At 39.8% G+C, this 19,328-nt stretch overlaps 1 protein-coding gene across 6 annotated transcripts in view; it reads right to left on the reverse strand.

The window, feature by feature from the left end:
• APP (amyloid beta precursor protein) overlaps positions 1-18,523 on the reverse strand; it is a 248,829-nt gene extending 230,306 nt beyond the window's left edge. For 4 of the 6 annotated variants that reach the window (XM_081302872.1, XM_081302871.1, XM_081302870.1 and 1 more), the window contains exon 1: positions 18,301-18,516. In XM_081302872.1, the coding sequence (XP_081158998.1) occupies positions 18,301-18,357 (57 nt within the window). In that variant the 5' untranslated portion in view covers positions 18,358-18,516. Of the gene's footprint in view, positions 1-18,300 lie in introns of all 6 variants that reach the window. The other 2 variants (XM_081302873.1, XM_081302874.1) reach the window with 2 other exon arrangements.
• Positions 18,524-19,328: the final 805 nt, after the last annotated feature.

The following is a 19,328-nucleotide window of genomic DNA, read 5'->3' on the forward strand; positions in this document are numbered from 1 at the left end:
GGCACTGAAGATTGAATCCAAGGGCACTGAACCACTGAGCCACATCCCCAATCCTTTTTATATTTTGTTTTGAGACAGGGTCTTGCTGAGTTTCTTAGGGCCTCACTAAGTTTTTGAGGCTGTCTTTGAACTCTTGATGCTCCTGCCTCAACCTCCCAAACTGCTGGAATTACAGGCATGCACTACCATGCCCGGCTCTATATTTATTTTCAAAAGTAAACAAGGGGTGGAGGTGTAGCTCGGTGGTAGTGTATACTTAGCATGCATGATGATCCGGAGGCAAATAAGAAAAAGTAAACAATAAACGATAGCATTGTTGCTATCAAAATCTATAATACAAAGTATAATAATACAAAACTGGCTTACAGACTCTGCAAACAGGAGTCAATTATCAAAAATTAAGTTGGTTGGCCAAATGGGCTTGACTCCCCTATTTCATCACTTTGTCGCCCACTATTAAAGACAAATATAGTTCTCCTTTGTGGCTAAAGATTCTTCTTACCTTTGGGAACTTCATCCAATCAATGTTCTGACTTATTTTTTAACCTGATAAAACCGGGAGAGACTTTAACAGTGTGAAATGGGAAGGAGGATGCTATTTGCGTGTGTAATCACCTAACCCAATTAATGCTCCCACTGAATGGCTCCAGTAAGCTGAAACCACAATTCCACTAATGTCTACGTTCAAGCCCCAGCTATGTTTGCCTGTCAAGTCTAACAACTTCCTATAGTCAAACTTCTTCCTACACAAGCCATCATGGGACCATTAAATAAGAGGATTGATCATTGTTAATTACAAGGTCAGGTTTTCCTTATTTATTTGTAAATCTTTATGGTGTCTGTTCACTTCATTTTCCTTAAGTATTTATATTGTAGTTGAAGGGACACCAGGTGAACACTACTGGAGAACAGCAATTTAGATCACTCAATAAATAATCAAAATATTACCAAGTATTCTGCATATAAATACCTTCCCTGTATTACAACTCCCAGGCTAACTTTGAGCTGAAAATGTCAATTTTCACAATTACATAACTCAGGTTTATATATACATTAAGCATTCCACCTACAAAAAATTTATAATAGCACAAGATTTAAAGAGAAGAATACATAGGATATAAAATGTAATCTACAGGATAATCTCAAAAATGCTTTGAAATATGACACAATATATTGACATTGTGGGTGGTAGGATTATGCATGTTTTTGCATAGTTTTTCTAAGTTTCCTACGATGAATTTGTAATGCTCTCACAATTCAAAATCCGATTTAAACATAATTTTAAATAATGATTCCATCAAACATGTTAAAGGTGGAAACCTATTGATTATATTTTCTATGAAAAAATATCTAGACACTGATTTTAAAATGGCAGCTTTTAATAAAGTTTAAAGATTTAAAATACCTGCCAAAGGAAATACAGATATCCCTGTATTTTTAACTCATTCCTGTGAGCTGAGAAACCTCTTCATATTGCACATACACCAGCCACTGGCAAAATTCAATTACTTGCATCAGAGGGGAGAAAAAACAGTGTATGCTTAATTTAAAGGCCAATATTTTTTTGTAAGTAAAGCTGGACCACAGATGAGAAGTTCTAAGGTTCAAATAGAAAATCTGTTGACACTAAATCTAAAATCTTTAAACCTACATCACATGAATAAACTTAAACTCTCTTCAAAGCGTTCTCACACAATCTACAACATCCACACAAGAAAAAAACAGCAACTTCCAGTTCTGAAAGTTGACCCATCATTCATGTTTTCATGAAAACAAATACTTTACAAGGATGAATACACAAGAGGACCACGCCAATCCCCTCTTCTCCACCCCGCCATACCATGCGGGTAAGCTTCCCACATTTGCTTACATACTTTACATGCCAGGAGTGCATTGGGCGTAAGTTGTCAAAAATTATCATTCTTGAAGTATCACTGGGTAACAACTTGGTACACACATGAGCAACCTTCTGACACAAGGAAAAAAAAAGAAAAAGAAACAAGGTTTAACCCTACTATTTCCAGAAACCCAGAACCAAACTACAATTCATTATCATACGTATAGATCTACGTATACAAATATGCTGTTTATGGTAATGACATGTCTATCTACCTCCTTTTAATGAGCAGAAGAAACGGATCATTGGCACAGCAGCATCTCATATTACTTCACAGAGAGGTTCTAGATATGTCTGCAAAACAGCTTTGTATAGTTCAGGCCACAGGTTCCTTGAGTGGACCAGATGTCTTAAGGCTCTTGACTCAATATTTAACTAACAGCAACAACCCAAAATTCATATACATTCAAGTGGACACGGAAATATAGAACACAAAAAGAAAGAAAGAACGTGATAAAGAGATTGGAAATCAGATGACAGGAACTGGGCTTATGATCCTTTATACCTGGCAACTTAACATCTCCAGATTCTACTTTCTTCATCTGTTAAATGAGGGAGCTTAAAATAAGGTTTTCTGGATCTACCTGCTCCAAAACATATGATTCTCTTATTACACAAGCTAGGCTAAGATGGCAAACCTTCCAACATGGTAGCCACTAGCCACACGTGGCTATCAAGTCCTAGACATTGTGAAGCCAATCTGAATTAAAATATGCTCAAGTTGGGTGTGCTGGCATAGGTCTGACTCATAAGTTCAATGTCAGCATGGGAAAGTTAGCCAGACCCTGTCTCAAAATTAAAAATACAACAGGTTGGGAATGTGGCTCAGTGGTTAAGTGCACCTGAAGACATATGGAAAAAATTGTAATATGCTTCACGAATAGTTTTTCTATTGATCACATTTTGAAATAATAGCTTGGAATGACAAGTTAACATTAATTTCATTTTTTTCATTTCTCTTCTTTGTTTTTAATTTTATTTGTTTGTTTGTTTATGGTGATGGTGGTGGTGGTGGTGATGATGGAATCCAGGGCTCAGTCTCCACATACTAAACATTACTAAACATGCCCCCTACCTCTGAGCTATACCCTCAGCCCCTCTTTACTTTGAGTGGCTACTTGAACATTTAAAATTAGATCTAATAGTCCCATTTTACTTTTGTTGGACAGTGCTGCCTTAGAATCAGGCCTGAGCATAAGTGAGATGAAATGACCCAGAGGAACATTTGAATGGAGTACTGCCATTCTTTGGCTCTTCCCATTAGAACTTGGTACTTCCCATTTCCATCCTATATATATTAATGACTGTTTGAAAGTCATGTTTCTGTTTCTCATTGTGTACACCAACAAGAAATCAATAGCAAATAACACTGGGTTTATACATAATCAACATCACTTCATTTACTCCAGGGCTGCATCTTAATGACCAACAGCATGCCTAAGGATACTGCTAACTGGTTGTACCTTTACACAGGCTCTTACACCTTGTTTTCCATTTCCTTTGAATTGGAACTATATTTAGAATAATAATTTAGTTTACTTCATAAAGATGATTACAATCTACCTTTTTTCTTTTCATTTTTTGAAATTCACATTTGAATCTAATAAGAAAAGCCTATGAACTTGTATGGATGGACTACATTTTTATTTCATTGATCTCTAACCAGGAACTTCTCAACTCATTTTTATAGTCTCTATCAATTTACTTCATGTGTTTAAATGATCAGCGAAGCACAGAAAATTTCTAGAGAGCTTGTTTATCTAGAAATGCAACAGACTATGAAACAAAGTCAATAAGGTATTTACAAGATTCAGTTGAGTCAGGGTTGGTGCTATAGCTCAATGATAGAGCACACGCCTACCATGCAAAAGATTCTGGATTCAGTCCTCAGCATAGCAATAAATAAATAAATAGATAGATAGATAGATAGATAGATAGATTCAGGTGAGTCGAGAGTTGAATACTCAAACATTCTTCCCAGTACTTATTATTAGGCTTTCAATTTTGTGATCTTAAACAATGGCATATATTGTCTACAACATAAGTTACTTATTTTTTAAAGTCAGACAAAGCAAGCATAATCCAGACCAATGAAGACCAGCCACTTCAAACTAGGCTTGGACCATAGTTAGTTATGATGGTTCAGATATTTTTAGATGTATGAAATCATAACAGAATTCAGAATAAAGTGTATGTTCTTTTGGAGAATGTTTTTAAAATAATGTTTCTCAAATTGTATAAACTAATAACTATTAGAAAATTATGTGGGAATTAAAGAATTAATTTTTTACTTTCAAATTCTAATGTAATTAAATTTTCAAAATTAATCAACATGATATAAGTAATCAATGCCCTCTTTATGAAAGACATTTCAAAACATTGATAATTAAAAAATATAATTTCAAAATATTTATCAGTGTAATATGAGAAAGATATATGTTCAAACATTATGGCTAGCTGGATGCAATGGCACATGCCTGTAATCCCTGCAGGAGGATCACAAGTTCAAAGCCAGCCTCAACAAAAGCGAGGTGCTAAACAACTCAGTGAGATCCTGTCTTTAAATAAAATACAAAACAGGGCTGGGGATGTGGCTCAATGGTCCAGTGCCCCTGAGTTCAAACCCCCGTATCACCCCCCCCCAAAAAAAAAGGCTACTTTTTTCAGATCTTCATCAATTATTCCAGACCTGCACAAATTGTTTTTGTAAAGGCAATGTCTTGAAAGTAGAGTAATAAAACATTTGATATATAGACCTTTTTTTTGGCCAGGCATAGAGTCACTCCTATAATCTCAGCTACTTAGGAGGCTGGGGCAGGAGTAAGCATGTTCAAGGCCAGCCTCGGCAACTCAGCAAATCTCAAAATAAAATAAAAAGGGTTGTGGATTTAGCTCGGCAATAGAACACTCCTAGGTTCAACCCATAGTACTGTAAAATAAATAAAGAGATGGGTTGGAGGGAGAAGGGAGAGGGAGGGAAAGAAAACAAAAAAGAAAAAAGAGAAAAGAAAGAAAAATTTTAAGAGCCAAGATTCACAATAAGGGGGATGACACTAGAGAGGATAGTTATCTTAGATTAGGTAGAGAGAAGTGAAGGGAGGGGATGGAGGGATGTGGGGATAGGAAGGACAGTAGAAAGAAACAGACATTATTACTGTATGTATATATGTGACTGCATGACCAATGTGATACTACAACATGTACACTCAGAAAAATTAGACATTATATCCCATCTATGTATATCAAAGTGCATAAATGCATTCTACTGTCATGTATAACTAATTAAAATAAACAATTTAAAAAATAATAAAATAAAGTCAAGATTTAAAATGGTTGAACTCATACTACCCTTCTGACTACTGTTAAAGGGAGTGAAGTGTTAAAAAAAAAATTGGAAAATATAACCAAGAGAAGCTTTCAAGGAACCATGAAAGTTTAGACATTTCCTTAAATGTATGGAATCAGACCATGTATAACATGTCTAAATCCTAAGACATATTTTAAATAAACCTTTAGGTGAAGATGAAATAAATATCTAATATAAAACTTCCAAACACTCTCTCCAAATATTATATCAAGCCTACTTATAATTACTATTTTTTTAACAAATCTTCATTTCATCACATACTTTCTGGTCTACATGTTCATTTGGTCACCTAAAATATTCTAAATAAATAAGAAAATATATGTGATTAAAATAAATTTTAAGATGGCTGCCTCACTTGTACTGATGTAAACATATGAGGGCTCACTCTCCTCTTTTCCATGCGTCTTTCTCTTCGGTTTCAAAAGGACAGGTGAGCATTAACAGGTACAAAGGAACACAAGAGGGTCACCATGACAGGCAGGTCTTGCTCAAGAGGCCTCAATATCATGCTCCTTCCTAAAAATCTCAAAGACTGTTTTATCTGCTGCTCCTTTCAAGAGCAAGTCAACAGCAACATCTCTAGGTCAAATTGAGAGATGGCTTGCCATCAGGGAGAGGAACCCGATACCCCCATTACTCTCCAATCACCGGCATTATCCCTTTTTGCCATTGCTCTAGTTGGGAAGATGTCCCAGGAACACAAGTCTGAACACATCCTGGGTTTGATCAGCCAAAGCAGAGACTTGGCAATGGATGTTCCTGCCATAAAACAAAAGACACTCCCCTCCTTCCTCACTCAACAAACACGGGTTTTCTGTGTGGTTAGCTGGCAGGCAGGCAGAGTGGGCAAACTCCACAGACCTCCTCTACGTGTTCATGGAGAATGTCTGCTTTGGTTCAGAATGTTTCGTAGTCTTCTCACTTTCCTCTACATCATTTTACAGCACCGTATTTCCTCTAGATCCAGAATGCCAGCAGCCACCCATTATTTTGCCTCTCCTTTATCCTTTAGAAGAAAACCAGGAACATGTTCTTGTGGCAATGCCCGCTAACAGAGCATATTCACCAGCCTTCCCATGCAGGTAGGTGTCAGCCTCTGACCAAGAAGATGAAGCAGATATTGAACAGGACTTCCGCAAAAGCTCCACAACCTAAGTGAACTACAGTTATCAATGGCCACCCTGTTTGAGGAACCCAAATGGGATTTAAAATACCCCACTGCTCAGAAAATGAAGTTCAGACTCGTTAAGGACATCCCAACAAACCTAACACTACCTATCTCCTGTTGTCTTTCTCACCACATACTAATGGCTTCCTCATCCAAAGCTCTACTCCTCACTGTTCTGTCTGGGAAGCCCTACCATGCCCAGTTGACCTTCATTCAAACTTGAAACCCAGGCCAAATGCTGCCTGCCCTCTCTGTGAAGACATTATAGGTCCTTCCACTGCAGCCTTGGCCCATGATACCTAATTATTTCTTCACTTCTTCTTTCACCCATTAGGCTGTTGAATTCCTCATGGCAAGAACTGTGCTACCTCTCTGCAAACAGCCCCATCTAGATTCTAGTGCTTCTGTCATAATTCAAACACAAAAGTCACCCAAAACATGTCCAAAAAAAAGGAATGGTCTTTAAATGCAAGAAAGAGAGATAGAGTAGTAAATCAGTAATAATTAAAAAAATATATAACTCCAAATCAATGTAACATTACAGACGTCAATCACAAATGTCCTGTAAAAATGTGAAGTCGGATAGAACAGGTGAAAGCATACTTCAAATATCCAATTAAACATCCTGCATTAAGGAGAATGTTTAATGCTAACAAGAGAACCATGGGCTTGAGTTTGAACTTGTTATGTTCTACTTTGTAAAATAAGCCAAGGAGCAATGAGGACAACATGTTGTATTTCTTAAAAAGCATAAACAATTTAACATGTGATAATAAACTCTTAGAATATTATACCCAAAGTCCATTCTTGTCCAGGAAAATGTCTTACACTGACTTTTTTTTTTCCTTCATCTCTTCGTGAGTTATTTATGACATCAATAAACACAACTAGAAAACCAGACACACAAGAAGTGCTCCCAACAAACCTAACACTACCTATCTTGTGTCCTTAAAACACGACCCTCAAAATTCACAAGCAGACCAAAGTAACCTGAGTCTGGTTCACAAAAGTGAAGTAAAACATTCAACTGGCAGATACAAAGAAAAGAGTAAGGCAAGTCGCCTCCCACGTTGCTTATTTAAGTAAACCCTCTCTGCAGCCACGTCCTTCATTACCTTTGTTCAGCACAACTTTGATGGCCATGCTGATAAATGACTCTGTCATAAGGACATCTCTGTCCAGCTGCCTTCCCTCTCCTCTGTAGCAGCCGCACAGTCACAAGGCCACCCTATCATCAGCTGGAAATCTTCCAGCTACCCTCGGGGATTCCCTCCTCTCATACTTACTGAACAGCAAGCAGTGTCCAAAATGCAAATGTTGTCACAAATAGACGCTTTTTTTTTTCCTCTTTAATTGTAGGTGGACACAATACCTTTATTTTATTTTTATGTGGTGCTGAGGATGGAACCCAGTGCCTCATGCATGCTAGGTGAGCACTCTACCACTGAGCCACAACCCCAGCCCACAAATATACTCTTAAAAGTACAGCCCTTCATAATTCTTCAACCAGCAGCAATATGTAAACTGTCTTCACGTTCAACGCCCTATGGGTTAGCCAAGAACCTCCCCCACCCAAAACAACTAAAGGATCTTAACATTTGGTTTACTTTTACTGGATTTAAATTTTCTGAATTCTTTAGTGTAAAAAGATTTAACACTTGACACAAAACATTAAATACAAGCATGAGAAAATGTGAGCAAAATACAAGGCTAATCATAACCTCAATTAGTCTTTTAATGCCTGTCAAATAAATGGCACATAGTGGCATTAGCTTCAAACCCTTGAACTTGAAAAGTACTATTTCTTTTTTTCCCCACATTTTTATATTAGTGCATTATAGTTGTACATAATGACAGAATTGGTTGTTACATATTCATACATGCACATAATATAATATAATTTGACCAATATCACTCCCCTGTACTGCCCCCTCCCTCCCTGCTTCCCACACCTTGGTCCCTTTCCTCTACTGACCTCCCTTTGATTTTTATGAGATCCACACCCACCACTCAAAAAGTACTATTTCTTGTAGACAACACAAATAACATAATTAAATACTTTTTTTTAAAGTTCCAATTGTGATCCTCTTCATAGTAAAATAAAAAGAAAACATTAGCTGTCAAATGATAAAAAGCACCAAACTGAAATTTTCATTTTGATGGCCACTCAGTTTAATTCCAATACACATTTTCTTTCTAAACTTCACTACCTTAATCCAGAAAAATCATTTCAATGTCTTCTCATCTGAAAGTGTCCCAACAAATTGATAAAATATATTTTGAGGCACTGAATTCCTGAAATGAAGAGTTGCAAATGAAAGAACACTATTAAGTTACTGACAGCATTCATGAAAAAGGTCTACAAAACCAATTTTTATTTAAAACGCTTTAATTTTCTGTTTGTTCAGAATCTTTTAAACACAAGTGAAATTTCCTCAACTCTCCAGAATCAAAATATGTAATTCTTTATCACAGTATAAAATTCTACAGTACTGACTGAATATACTTACAAGCATTCAGTAAATACTAGGTTTAAGGAACTGTCCTATTAAAACAAATTATGGAAAACAGTGTGGCCACATCCACTTAACTTAAATCCCCCACCACTTTTGTTTTGAATATTTAACCACTCCAAAGTAGATCCCCAGTCCCCAATTCTCTTACAACACAGCAAATATACAGTTCAGAGCTTTAAGTTTACCTTTGGGTAGTGAGCCAATTAAAGACCCTTTTCAAGAATATTATATAAAATACCATACACTTCCACATAGTGTTCCCCCACAGCTCTTGCCCACCTTAACTTTTTCCAAGTCACCTGGTCTTCCTGTTTATTCTGTTTAACTCACTGTTCCCTTGGGGGAAAGGACCTCAAAAATATGTGTGAAACAGAAGACCTAATTTTCCTTTACTGGGTGTATCTATAAGAATCTAGGTATGAAAATAGGCCTGCAACTTCTGAACAGAAATTTGATTTTAATTTTAAATATGATTAATTAAACTTAATATATACCTGTGAGCAAAACATTCATAAAATTGATCTACATATTTGCACATTTCCGGGGCAGTTCTTAAGACTCTGCACCTCAAACTAATATATTGTGATGACAAAATTATATTTGTTCTAAATAAACTATAATAAGCAACTAACAGCATGAGGAGGAGGAATATATGCTATGAAATATGACTTTTCATATGATGGGTTTAAGTGTTAGTCTGAAAACACTCAGATTTCAAAATCTTTGTATCACTTTCAAAGTAGATAAAGACTTTTTCTTTCCTTATTTTTTATACCTTTTATTTTATTTATTTATTTATATGTGGTACTGAGGATTAAACCCAGCACCTGGCACGTGCTAGGCGAGCGCTCTACTACTGCTGAGCCACAACCCCAGACCGATAAAGTCTTTTTCTTTTTTTTTAGAGAATTTTTTAATATTTATTTATTTTTTTTAGTTCTCGGCAGACACAACATCTTTGTTGGTATGTGGTGCTGAGGATCGAACCCGGGCTGCACGCATGCCAGGCAAGCGCGCTACCGCTTGAGCCACATCCCCAAAGTCTTTTTCTTAATGATTAAAATAAACAATATGGCTAAGAACTAGTGCTTATCTACCCTTATCATGTCTGCTTACCAATTCAATTGCAAATAAAATAACTGAGCAGTGACATTTTTAAAAACAATGTAATTATGCCTTTGAAAGTCCATCCAATAATAGGAACAGATTGAAAAAGTGCTTTTCTTGAACTAATCAAACCTTAATGGGTAATGCCATTTTCTTTATTTTCTATTAAAAATGAAACTTATGCTACCTCATTAATTTTATTGAAAAATACCAATCAAGTATGTGCAGACAAAGAAAAACTCAATAAATGAGTTTCTGGTAACTGGGGGCAAGGGGGCAGGTTTTAAACATGAAAATTTATCTCAAGGGTAAGATAAAACGGCTTGTTTTTCTTCCTGTAAAATGTCTTCATGGGGTCAAACTATATTACAGTCATTAAGGCTTTAGCAACAAGGAGAAACAACTCATTTTTTTGCTTAATACAAATGACTTTTCTTTACACAGATTTCTTATTCTCATAAGTGTCCTTTAAGGATGAAAAGTAATTTATCCATCTCTATCATTTAGGATGCCTTATATTTTTCTATGAAGAGAGTCTGTGGCTTTCTCTGGAAGGTGACTGACAGCACAGGACAATTTAGACTCTTTTGATTTAACCATCAAAAAACAAAAAAAGTAACAATTTTTCTTGTCAAAAGAAAATTTTTCATCTGAAAAAAATCTTCTAAACTTGAGAATAATCTGTAAATGAGGGAATTCCAACACTGTTTGGGGATCCCTAATAAGACCCTAAGAAATCACCACTTTGTTGATCAAGATCCACTCACTCACAAACTGCCTCATTCTCCTCTCCCCTCTCCTACAGTGTTTATGTTGTCTATTTCTTATCCTTGCTCACCAATGCTGCACATGATTCTAGGTCCACCTCCTGCATGCCTACTACATTTATTTATTCTGAGTAGAATACTACAAATGCAGCTTAAAAAAAAGTGGATTCCTTGGGACTTTGCTTCTTGATCCTTTAATGTGTTAATCATCACTGAAGTGCAGTATCTGCAGTTTAATGCACTGAGCGCTTTGAACTATCCTTAGCCTAATTTTGAAATCGGGATTGAAAGTCTTTTCTTTCACGACCAAAATATGCTGATTTTTTTTAAATATATACTTTAGATGTGATAGCCATATATCACTGGTTACATACATTAACTTTATTTTGAAACTGATTTCTTAACAGAAATACAGCCTTCTCAAGAAATATGTGCTTCAGTTTCCTCATCCCCGGTGAAGAACAACTTCTGAGTTTCCATTCTAGGACCAAAATTCTTTTGCTGGCATTTGAAATGGTTCACTTCTGCTCAGATTGGCAAAGTCTTGTTTACTAATTTTTCCAGAAAAGGTTTTGCAAGAAACTAAGCCAAGCCTATTTCACAGCTCCAGTGCATATAGCTGGTGACCAACTAATAGTTAATAATTGACCAGTGTATAAACTGCTCAATATTAGACACTGTATGGCTGCCAGTGTGCACATTAAAAATAGGTCGTTCCAGGCTGGGGATATAGTTCAGTTGGTAGAGTGCTTGCCTCTCTTGCACAAGGCGCTGGGGTCAATAGCCAGCACCACAAAAAAAAAAAAAAAAAAAAAAAAAATAGGTCTTTTCCATTTGTGTTAAAACCTGCTTGTACTTTTCCCACATTTCCATACTGCTTAAACTTCTCAATGAGCATGAGCATGAAACATTCAAACATTTTTCAAGCAGACAACTGCAATAGAAAATTATATATTTAATAAAAGAAATTTTATAATGTGTTGTAAAATTTTTATCTGAGATGTGCTTTTATATTTAAATCAAATTCATTCATTCTTATGAAGAACAAACCACCTGCTTCCTATAACAGTCTTAATTGGTTGATAAGTGAATTAATAAGTGAAATAGTTTTTTTTTAAAACTTTCAAAAACTATGTGTGACACTTAAATATACCAATTTTACATCACCATCACCATCATATAAATAGTAAGATTTACATAGCACTTATAATGGGCCATCAGGCTACATATATATTAACTCATACACATGTTCTAAGCATTTTACATATACGGCAATTTAATCCTCAACAACCTAAATAATGTTATGCAGTTTACAAAGGCACAGAAACTTTGACTACAGCCAACAGCTCCAAAGGGTCAGAACCAGTTCCTCAAACAGTGTGTGCTATAGTTTAGGTCTTACATATGCCCCACGACCCATGTACTCAGGGCTTATTCCCTAATGTGGCCCTATTGGGAGATAGTGGAACCTGGGACCTGGTGGAAGGTTTAAGATCACTGGAGATGTTTCCTTGAAGGGAATTGTGGAACTCACATCTCCTCCTCTTTCCTTTTTGCTTCTAGGCTTCCTTGAGGTATGCACCTTACCTATCACACACTTTCCACCATGATGAGGTACGCAGCCCCTGGCCCCAAAGTAACCAGGCCAGCCAACCATGGACTACTGAAACCTCCAAAACCGTAAGCCAAAGTAAACCTTCCCTTTAAGCTGATTATCTGAGGCATTTTGTTACAGTAATGGAAAGCTAACAGTGTGCAATAATGCTGCCTTCTCTACACATCTGAGAAACACTCAATGACTCAGTGTTACTTGCCTAAGATCAAGCCTGGAATAAAAGTCAACATTATAAATGCAGAAATAATTCCAAGTCTTTCCATAGAGATGGGTTTTTAAAAAAATCTCTCTCATCTTCCCCATTTCAACTACTATCTTCGTTCATAAAATACTATAATTCTAACCATGTTCAAGCTAAATTTGAATTGTATGCCTCTTCAAAACGCAGGCACACAAAACAAATCTAAATAAAATGCCCTCTTTGCTCCATTCTATAGCTCAGATTTAACACACGTGAGGCTGAGTCCTCTGCATTGCTCTTTGAAGAGTCACCTAGCTAATATGTTAAGCCTCACTTTTTCAAAATCTGTTAACTGAGAAATGTGTCTAGGATTTTTTTTTTTAAATAAATTACCTTATTCTTAGTTTTATCCAGTCTTTGGTGGATTTTTATTCCTAAAGAATCCTGATTCATAGATATATCTATGAATCAGGATTAATCTAAAGAGAAAAAAAATCACCATTTTTTTTTCCAAAGAAAAATACTACTGCCCTCACAGAAATGGTTATTTCTTCAACTGTGCACACTGAACTGAAGACAATGAAACTTGCCCCCTTCTCTAAGGTTTTCATGTGCAAACTCCCGAGTGAGGGTTTGGGTACTGTGCTTTTCTTTGTATAATGGAATGGAACAGAGTGGGAAGGAAAGGGGAAAAGAGAACAACTCAGACTTTTTATTGCCCATCATCCCATCCATTCAGGGAGTACTCATTCCTGGAGTTTTGCCAGTCTGCCACCTTCTCCTGTCCCAGTGTCTCATGAGGGTATCTCTGTATACTGTGATACAGGCTGTGAGACTCACAGGGTGACAACATTTCAAGGGTTTGCAGAAGCCGGTATTTAACATCCATCTGGGTTCCACATATTTGTATTCAAGATCCCATTATGAAAAGGAAAGGATTTCATGGTCAAGTGAAACAGAAAGGTCACACTCACCAGCAAAAGACCTAAACACCGTGCAACTGTTAGTGCTTGGAGCTGAGGCCACTGCGGGCCATGACCTCACAAGTGTAGGTAGTGTGCCAGGTGAGGGGAGAGTTCTTCCCTGACACTACATGAGTTTCCAGCCCCATGAATGGAGTTTACTAGTAATCCTTGTTATAAGAAGAATGTTAATGTGTGACAGCTTGAAGAGAAATAAAAACACTTAACAATGGCCTGTGTTTTCTTTTGCCTTTCTCCATATTCCTTGCTCTACTGAGCCTTCCTGGCAGTACTTGGCCTTTTGGTTTCAGAACAACTTGATGAGACCTTCTCCAAGATCCAAAAAGTACCTTGCAAGTAGTTCATGTTGGTGTATTTGTAGCTGGTCTTAAAACTCTGGTTGCACATAAGAATTATTAAGAATTACCTAAAGAGGTTTTTTTGTTTGTTTGTTTTTTTCTCCAAATACCAATGTCAAGGCATTGCTCCAAAGGATCTTATTTAGCTGCGTTGGGTGGAGCCCTGACAAGAGTTTTGTTTTTGTTTTGTTTTTATTTTAATCCCCATGATTCCAATGTGCAATCAAGGTTGAGAACCTGTGATTAATAAAATAATGTTCCTTGTTAGAAGCATTTGACAAAACAAAAGCAAGCAAAAAAAATTATTTTACCCATCCCTTCATTACTATCCAGAGAATTGCTTTTTCATCATGTACTGCCTTGGTCAAGACGCTACTTGATACCCACACCATAGGTTTCTTGATCCTGCTTTCAGTCCCTCATCTCCTTATTCCCAATTCCCTGCTCCTCTCCAGAGCATACCCTGCAACTGTCACAGTTCATGTGCCTACTTATAGAGTCTGTTGTTTATCTGTCTTACCCAGAAGACTGGAAGCTATGTGAAGGAGAAGATGGTTGGGAACACTGCAATATCATCCATGCTCAGAGACTGGGTTTGGCCCCAGAAGTCAATCAGTAAAAATTTCCCTAATATTTGATGAAGAGACTAATCAAGTCCAATCCTGCACTGTGCTCACCCTTAAAGAAGGAACAGAGAATAGAAGATAAAGGCCCTGCCTACACATTCCTGTGTGTGTGTGTGTGTGTGTGTGTGTGTGTGTGTGTGTGAGAGAGAGAGAGAGAGAGAGAGAGAGAGAGAGTCTAGAGAGAGAGAGAGAGAGAGAGAGAGAGAGAGAGAGAGACTATCTGTCTCTCTTCTGACAAAGGCAAAAAGAGGCATGTAAACAAATACCGTACCTGTACAGACTTAGCCTCCACGCCCCAGACTTGGGATACAAACCTAGGCGGAAAGTTACTACCAGGAAATGCTACAGGATTATCTCATCCATTGTTCTTTACTCCTTAAATATAGGTTTTTACCCTGTAACACTTTCACTCTATACACAGCTAAATCTGTATTCTTTCTAGAACTTAACATATAAGTTCTTTCATAATCATGAGCATGTTTTATTTACCCCACAAACTTCAGGGTGGTGGGGAAGGGCAGTGAGTAATGAGAACTATGCAAGGAAATTAAACCTTACATTCTTGAAGCTTGGCACTTGCAGGTCATTTGTGTAGGTTTACCTTTGCTTACATGATTGATATACCAAGGTAGAGACTTTAAAAGAAGCACATTAATCGAAGATGCTTTGTAAGTCTCAAGGCAATACATTTTGCAGAAATAATGTAATTTCTACTGAATTTTATTGAACTTCTTTCATTCACTTTTTCAGGCACATCATAGCTATGCTTATTTCTAGAGCAACTGACAACCTACATCATCATATAAATAACTGTACTAAAAAACTTCCTGGTATGCCATAAACAATAACTTAAAATAGTGATCCTGTAGCAACAAAGAGATTGATTAACCATAAAATAACCTCTCCATTTTCCTTGAAACCAATATTCAATTGATCACATTTCTTTGCCTTTTTTTTTAAGCAGTCATTACTAGTCATTCCTAACTTAACCTTGTAATCTTACATGTTCCTTTTCATTTCCTCAATCCCAACCAGGAACAGCTGCTCCATCTAGTAACTTCTCTGCAGTACTAATAGTCAGAGTTCTTTGCTGCTTAGGGTGACAGGAGAGTAGCTTTTGCAGCCTATCATGGCTTCCCACCGATTAGCAAGAAAGGGTGACTCCTTGTAGATAACCATCTCAGCCTCACTATTCTGTGTGCAGGATTCTACTTTTAGGGCAGTTCTCTTCAGTAGCAGTAAGTTTCTAGCATCTGTGAATCAGCACTAAACCAACACAAGACAATTGTGTTTAGATGAAACCTTTAATGCAGGAAAGCAAAACCTAACAGGGAAAAAAATTAATGAATGGATGATTAAGTAAGTAAGTAAATAAATAAATAAATATTTTGCGTGTCAAGGATTGTTAAACTCATGCCTCTAATCAATACACCAGACAAAAGCATCAACCGGGGGGAATAACAACCCTTCCCTGCAAGCTGGGGCCCCATTATCATTGCTGTCATTTGTTTCTTTTTTAGAGCCACCTGCAGACCTATTTTCAATAGTCAACTCATAATTACATTGGTTCAGTGACACAGAGCTTCACAAATCCCCTTCAAACCTCATTAGAGTGAATTACCTACCCTTCTACCAGCACTTTGCAAAATGTACTAAAGTCAATCTGATCTCCACCCTTTAAAGGTGATAATAACCAGAGAAATATCTCCAGAAAGATGGCATAAAAAGCAAATAGAAAGTAAATTCAAATCATATCTGCCTACATGTTACCTCTTTTTATACAGAAAAAAAAAATGCTTAAGAAAGTTAAATATTTAAGTTTTGGCAAAAACTCTCAAAACAAAGGTTATGGTGTGTTTTTAATTGCTTTTTCTGTTTTTTAATTTGTAGTGACACAATTCAGGAAAATTAAAATCTTCATACAAACAAAATATTAAGTCATCAATCAGCATTTCCTAATTAAATGCATCTTTTAAGAACATGGAAAACCAAATTCTTAGACTCCTAAACCAGCCTGTCTTAACTAGCCCTCCGGTGATTTCTGAGCCACTTGTGGATGAAAATCAGAAGGGAAAAAAGTTCAATGACCTTGTAAATTAGGGACTAAAAAACTGTAATGGTGTGACAATCTGTACAGTCTCGGTGGAATTACAGAAAAACACTTGCCCGGAAATTGCTTTTTTGGAAAATTACTACGAGGTGGGGGAGAGAAGGGGACAAAAATGGGGAGGGGTGGTTGCAAATGGTAAGATTCTTAACGGGAACCTCACCAATGCAAAATACAATCTCCTCTGCCCCAACTGTCAAGCAAACAACTTCCAAGCATCTTCAGATAAAAAGAAAAATAGTCTTTTTGCTCAGGCGTTAGCTGAATGTTCCAGAGTTGGGTGAATGGGGAAGACTTGTTATACACCTAGTGGTGGGTGGATTTCACCAGGCTGCAGCCTCCACACAGCTTTTCTTTGCTGCACTGCAGAGGCGCCATCTTCTCCGTCTTAATCTTCACTCTGTTCAACCCTTTTATCTGCACCCTAAAAAAAGGAGTCTGCGGACTCTCTCCACCATCCTGCGCCCTCAGGGGGTCTAAACCAGAATCCCCAGAGCTGCCAGGGAGGAGGCCGCGCCTTAATCAGACAAACGTCCCCTTTGATGCCCAGGAGGGGTGAGATCCTGCTTCCCACCACCCGCCACTGCCCTTTCCAGTCACGCACCCCACTCTCCGGTGTTTCTCCCTAAGGACTTTAGAGACCAGCATGGAATGAAAGCACAGTGGTGATCCAAGGATGTGAAGAAGAGCGACCCTGAGGCTCCGCCGGGAGGCCCCGACAGCGCCCCAGCCCCCTTTGGGGCAAACGCGCGGCGCTGGGAAGGGAGCCTTGGCGGCTCACAGACTACCGCGGCTCAGCCACCGCGCCCCGGACGGCGAGGGCGGGGTGCCGCCGCTTTTGTTCCAGGGGACTTTCTCCCTGGCTGGGAGAAGCTTGAGGGTGCGAATGAACGCCCGGGACGTCCGGGCTTAGGGAAGGTGCAGTGGCCGCTGGTCTCCGACCCCTCCCATCTCTCGCAACTTACACAAAAGGGAGACGCGGAAATGTACAAAGTTTGCCTGCGGAAGGCGGTGCGCGACCCTGGCGCCAGCGCCAGCTAGGGTTGTTCGCAGGCTGCCACCGCCAGCGACCGCGAACAGGAACAGGGATGAAGGTGAGCAAGAGGGGTGGAAATAGGAAGAAAAGGTGAAACGCGTGGCATGGGCAGGAAGAAGCCAGGAGACCCCCAGCTTCCAGAGGGGTTCCGACTCCTCCACCCGGGGGCCCGAGAGAAAGGGAAGGGCAGCGACTGAAGGCTCCGAGACTGGATCCGGGGACTCTGCGTTTTCGGTTTTCCACACGTGCTCCTTTCCCCTTCTCCCTCATCTGGATGTCTCTCGCCTCCCTGGACCCTGATCTCGAGACAGGGCTGAGTCAGGGTCTGGGATCAGCGACTCCCCCTCCCCTTATCGCCCAGCGCTGGCGGGGACCAGGGGAGCCCCGCGCCTCGCCCGCTCGGTCTCCGCTGACCAGGGCGCGCGTCCCCGGGGCAGGGCTGGGCCGGAGGCGGGGATGCGCAGGGGGCCCGCGAGCGGGGGTGGTGGGGAGAAGGGCACTCTAAGCAGCCCCCTGCTTCTCAGAATTAAAGACTTGGGGGGATCGCATCCCCACCATGCTCTCCTCCCCACTTCCAGGGCACAGCACCCACCTCCAGCGCGCGAGCCGTCCAAGCGGCCAGCAGAAGCAGAGCCAAGCTGGGCAGCATCGCGACCCTGCGCTGGGCACCGAGTGCGCTGCTGTGCGAATGGGATCCGCCGCGCCCTTGCTGTGTTGGAGTCTCCTCCACCGTCTCTGGTGGCCCAGCGATCGCGCTGGTCCGGGTGCTCTCGTCTACCGCTGCCGAGGAAACTGACGGAGCCGGAGCGCGGCGGCGGGGCTCGGAGCCCGGAGAGTCAGCTGATCCGGCCCACCCCGCTCGGCACCCGAGAGAGACCCCTAGCGGAGCCGCCGCGGAGCTGCGCCCGCTGGCATCGGGAGGGGTCCGCGCCCCCGGCGCCCACAGGTGCGGCGCCTCTGGCTCCCCACGCGCCTCCCCGACCCACCACCCACCGCCCACCAGGGCTCAGGGAACCGCAGGAGGGAGAGTCTGGGGCCAGGGGAGGGACGGTGCAGGATCAGGGAAAGGTGAGTCGTAGGACGTTTGGGGCTCCAGAAAAGTCGGGAGCGCTCCCGCTCGTCCCCGTGAGCTTGAATCATGCGACCCCGCAGGCCTCTGGGGATGTCGTATATAGGGCTGCTGCTGGGGTGCGTTTTTATCCGCATTTCAGTTTTTGTCTGGGTTCGGAGAGGTGGGGCAAGCCTTTCTGGAAGAGAACAGGAGCGATCGACGCTTAAAGGAAACAGGATTTTTTTGCTTGTTGAGAAAGCAGAAACCTCGGGTTTTTTTTTTTTTTTTTTTTTCGTCAAAAGCAGCTACGAACAACCTGGAATTTCTATCTTTAGAACGATCGAAAGGAGATAGATAGATGCGGGACCTGGGAAAGAAGCAGGTGACCCATTTTCTCCTTCTGGAAAGCAATATTTTTGTGTTTTGGAGTTTTTATGTTTTATTCTCTTATTATTTACGTGTGCGCGCTCGCGCGTTTAGAGGAGATAGGAATTGGGGGGGCATATATCAGGTAGGAATGTAACATCTCAGATGGCGATAAAGTAGAAGTTATGACGGAAGAGATCTTA

Source organism: Spermophilus citellus (genome assembly GCF_964194105.1).
Source record: "Spermophilus citellus genome assembly, chromosome: 7".
NCBI lineage: Eukaryota > Metazoa > Chordata > Mammalia > Rodentia > Sciuridae > Spermophilus > Spermophilus citellus.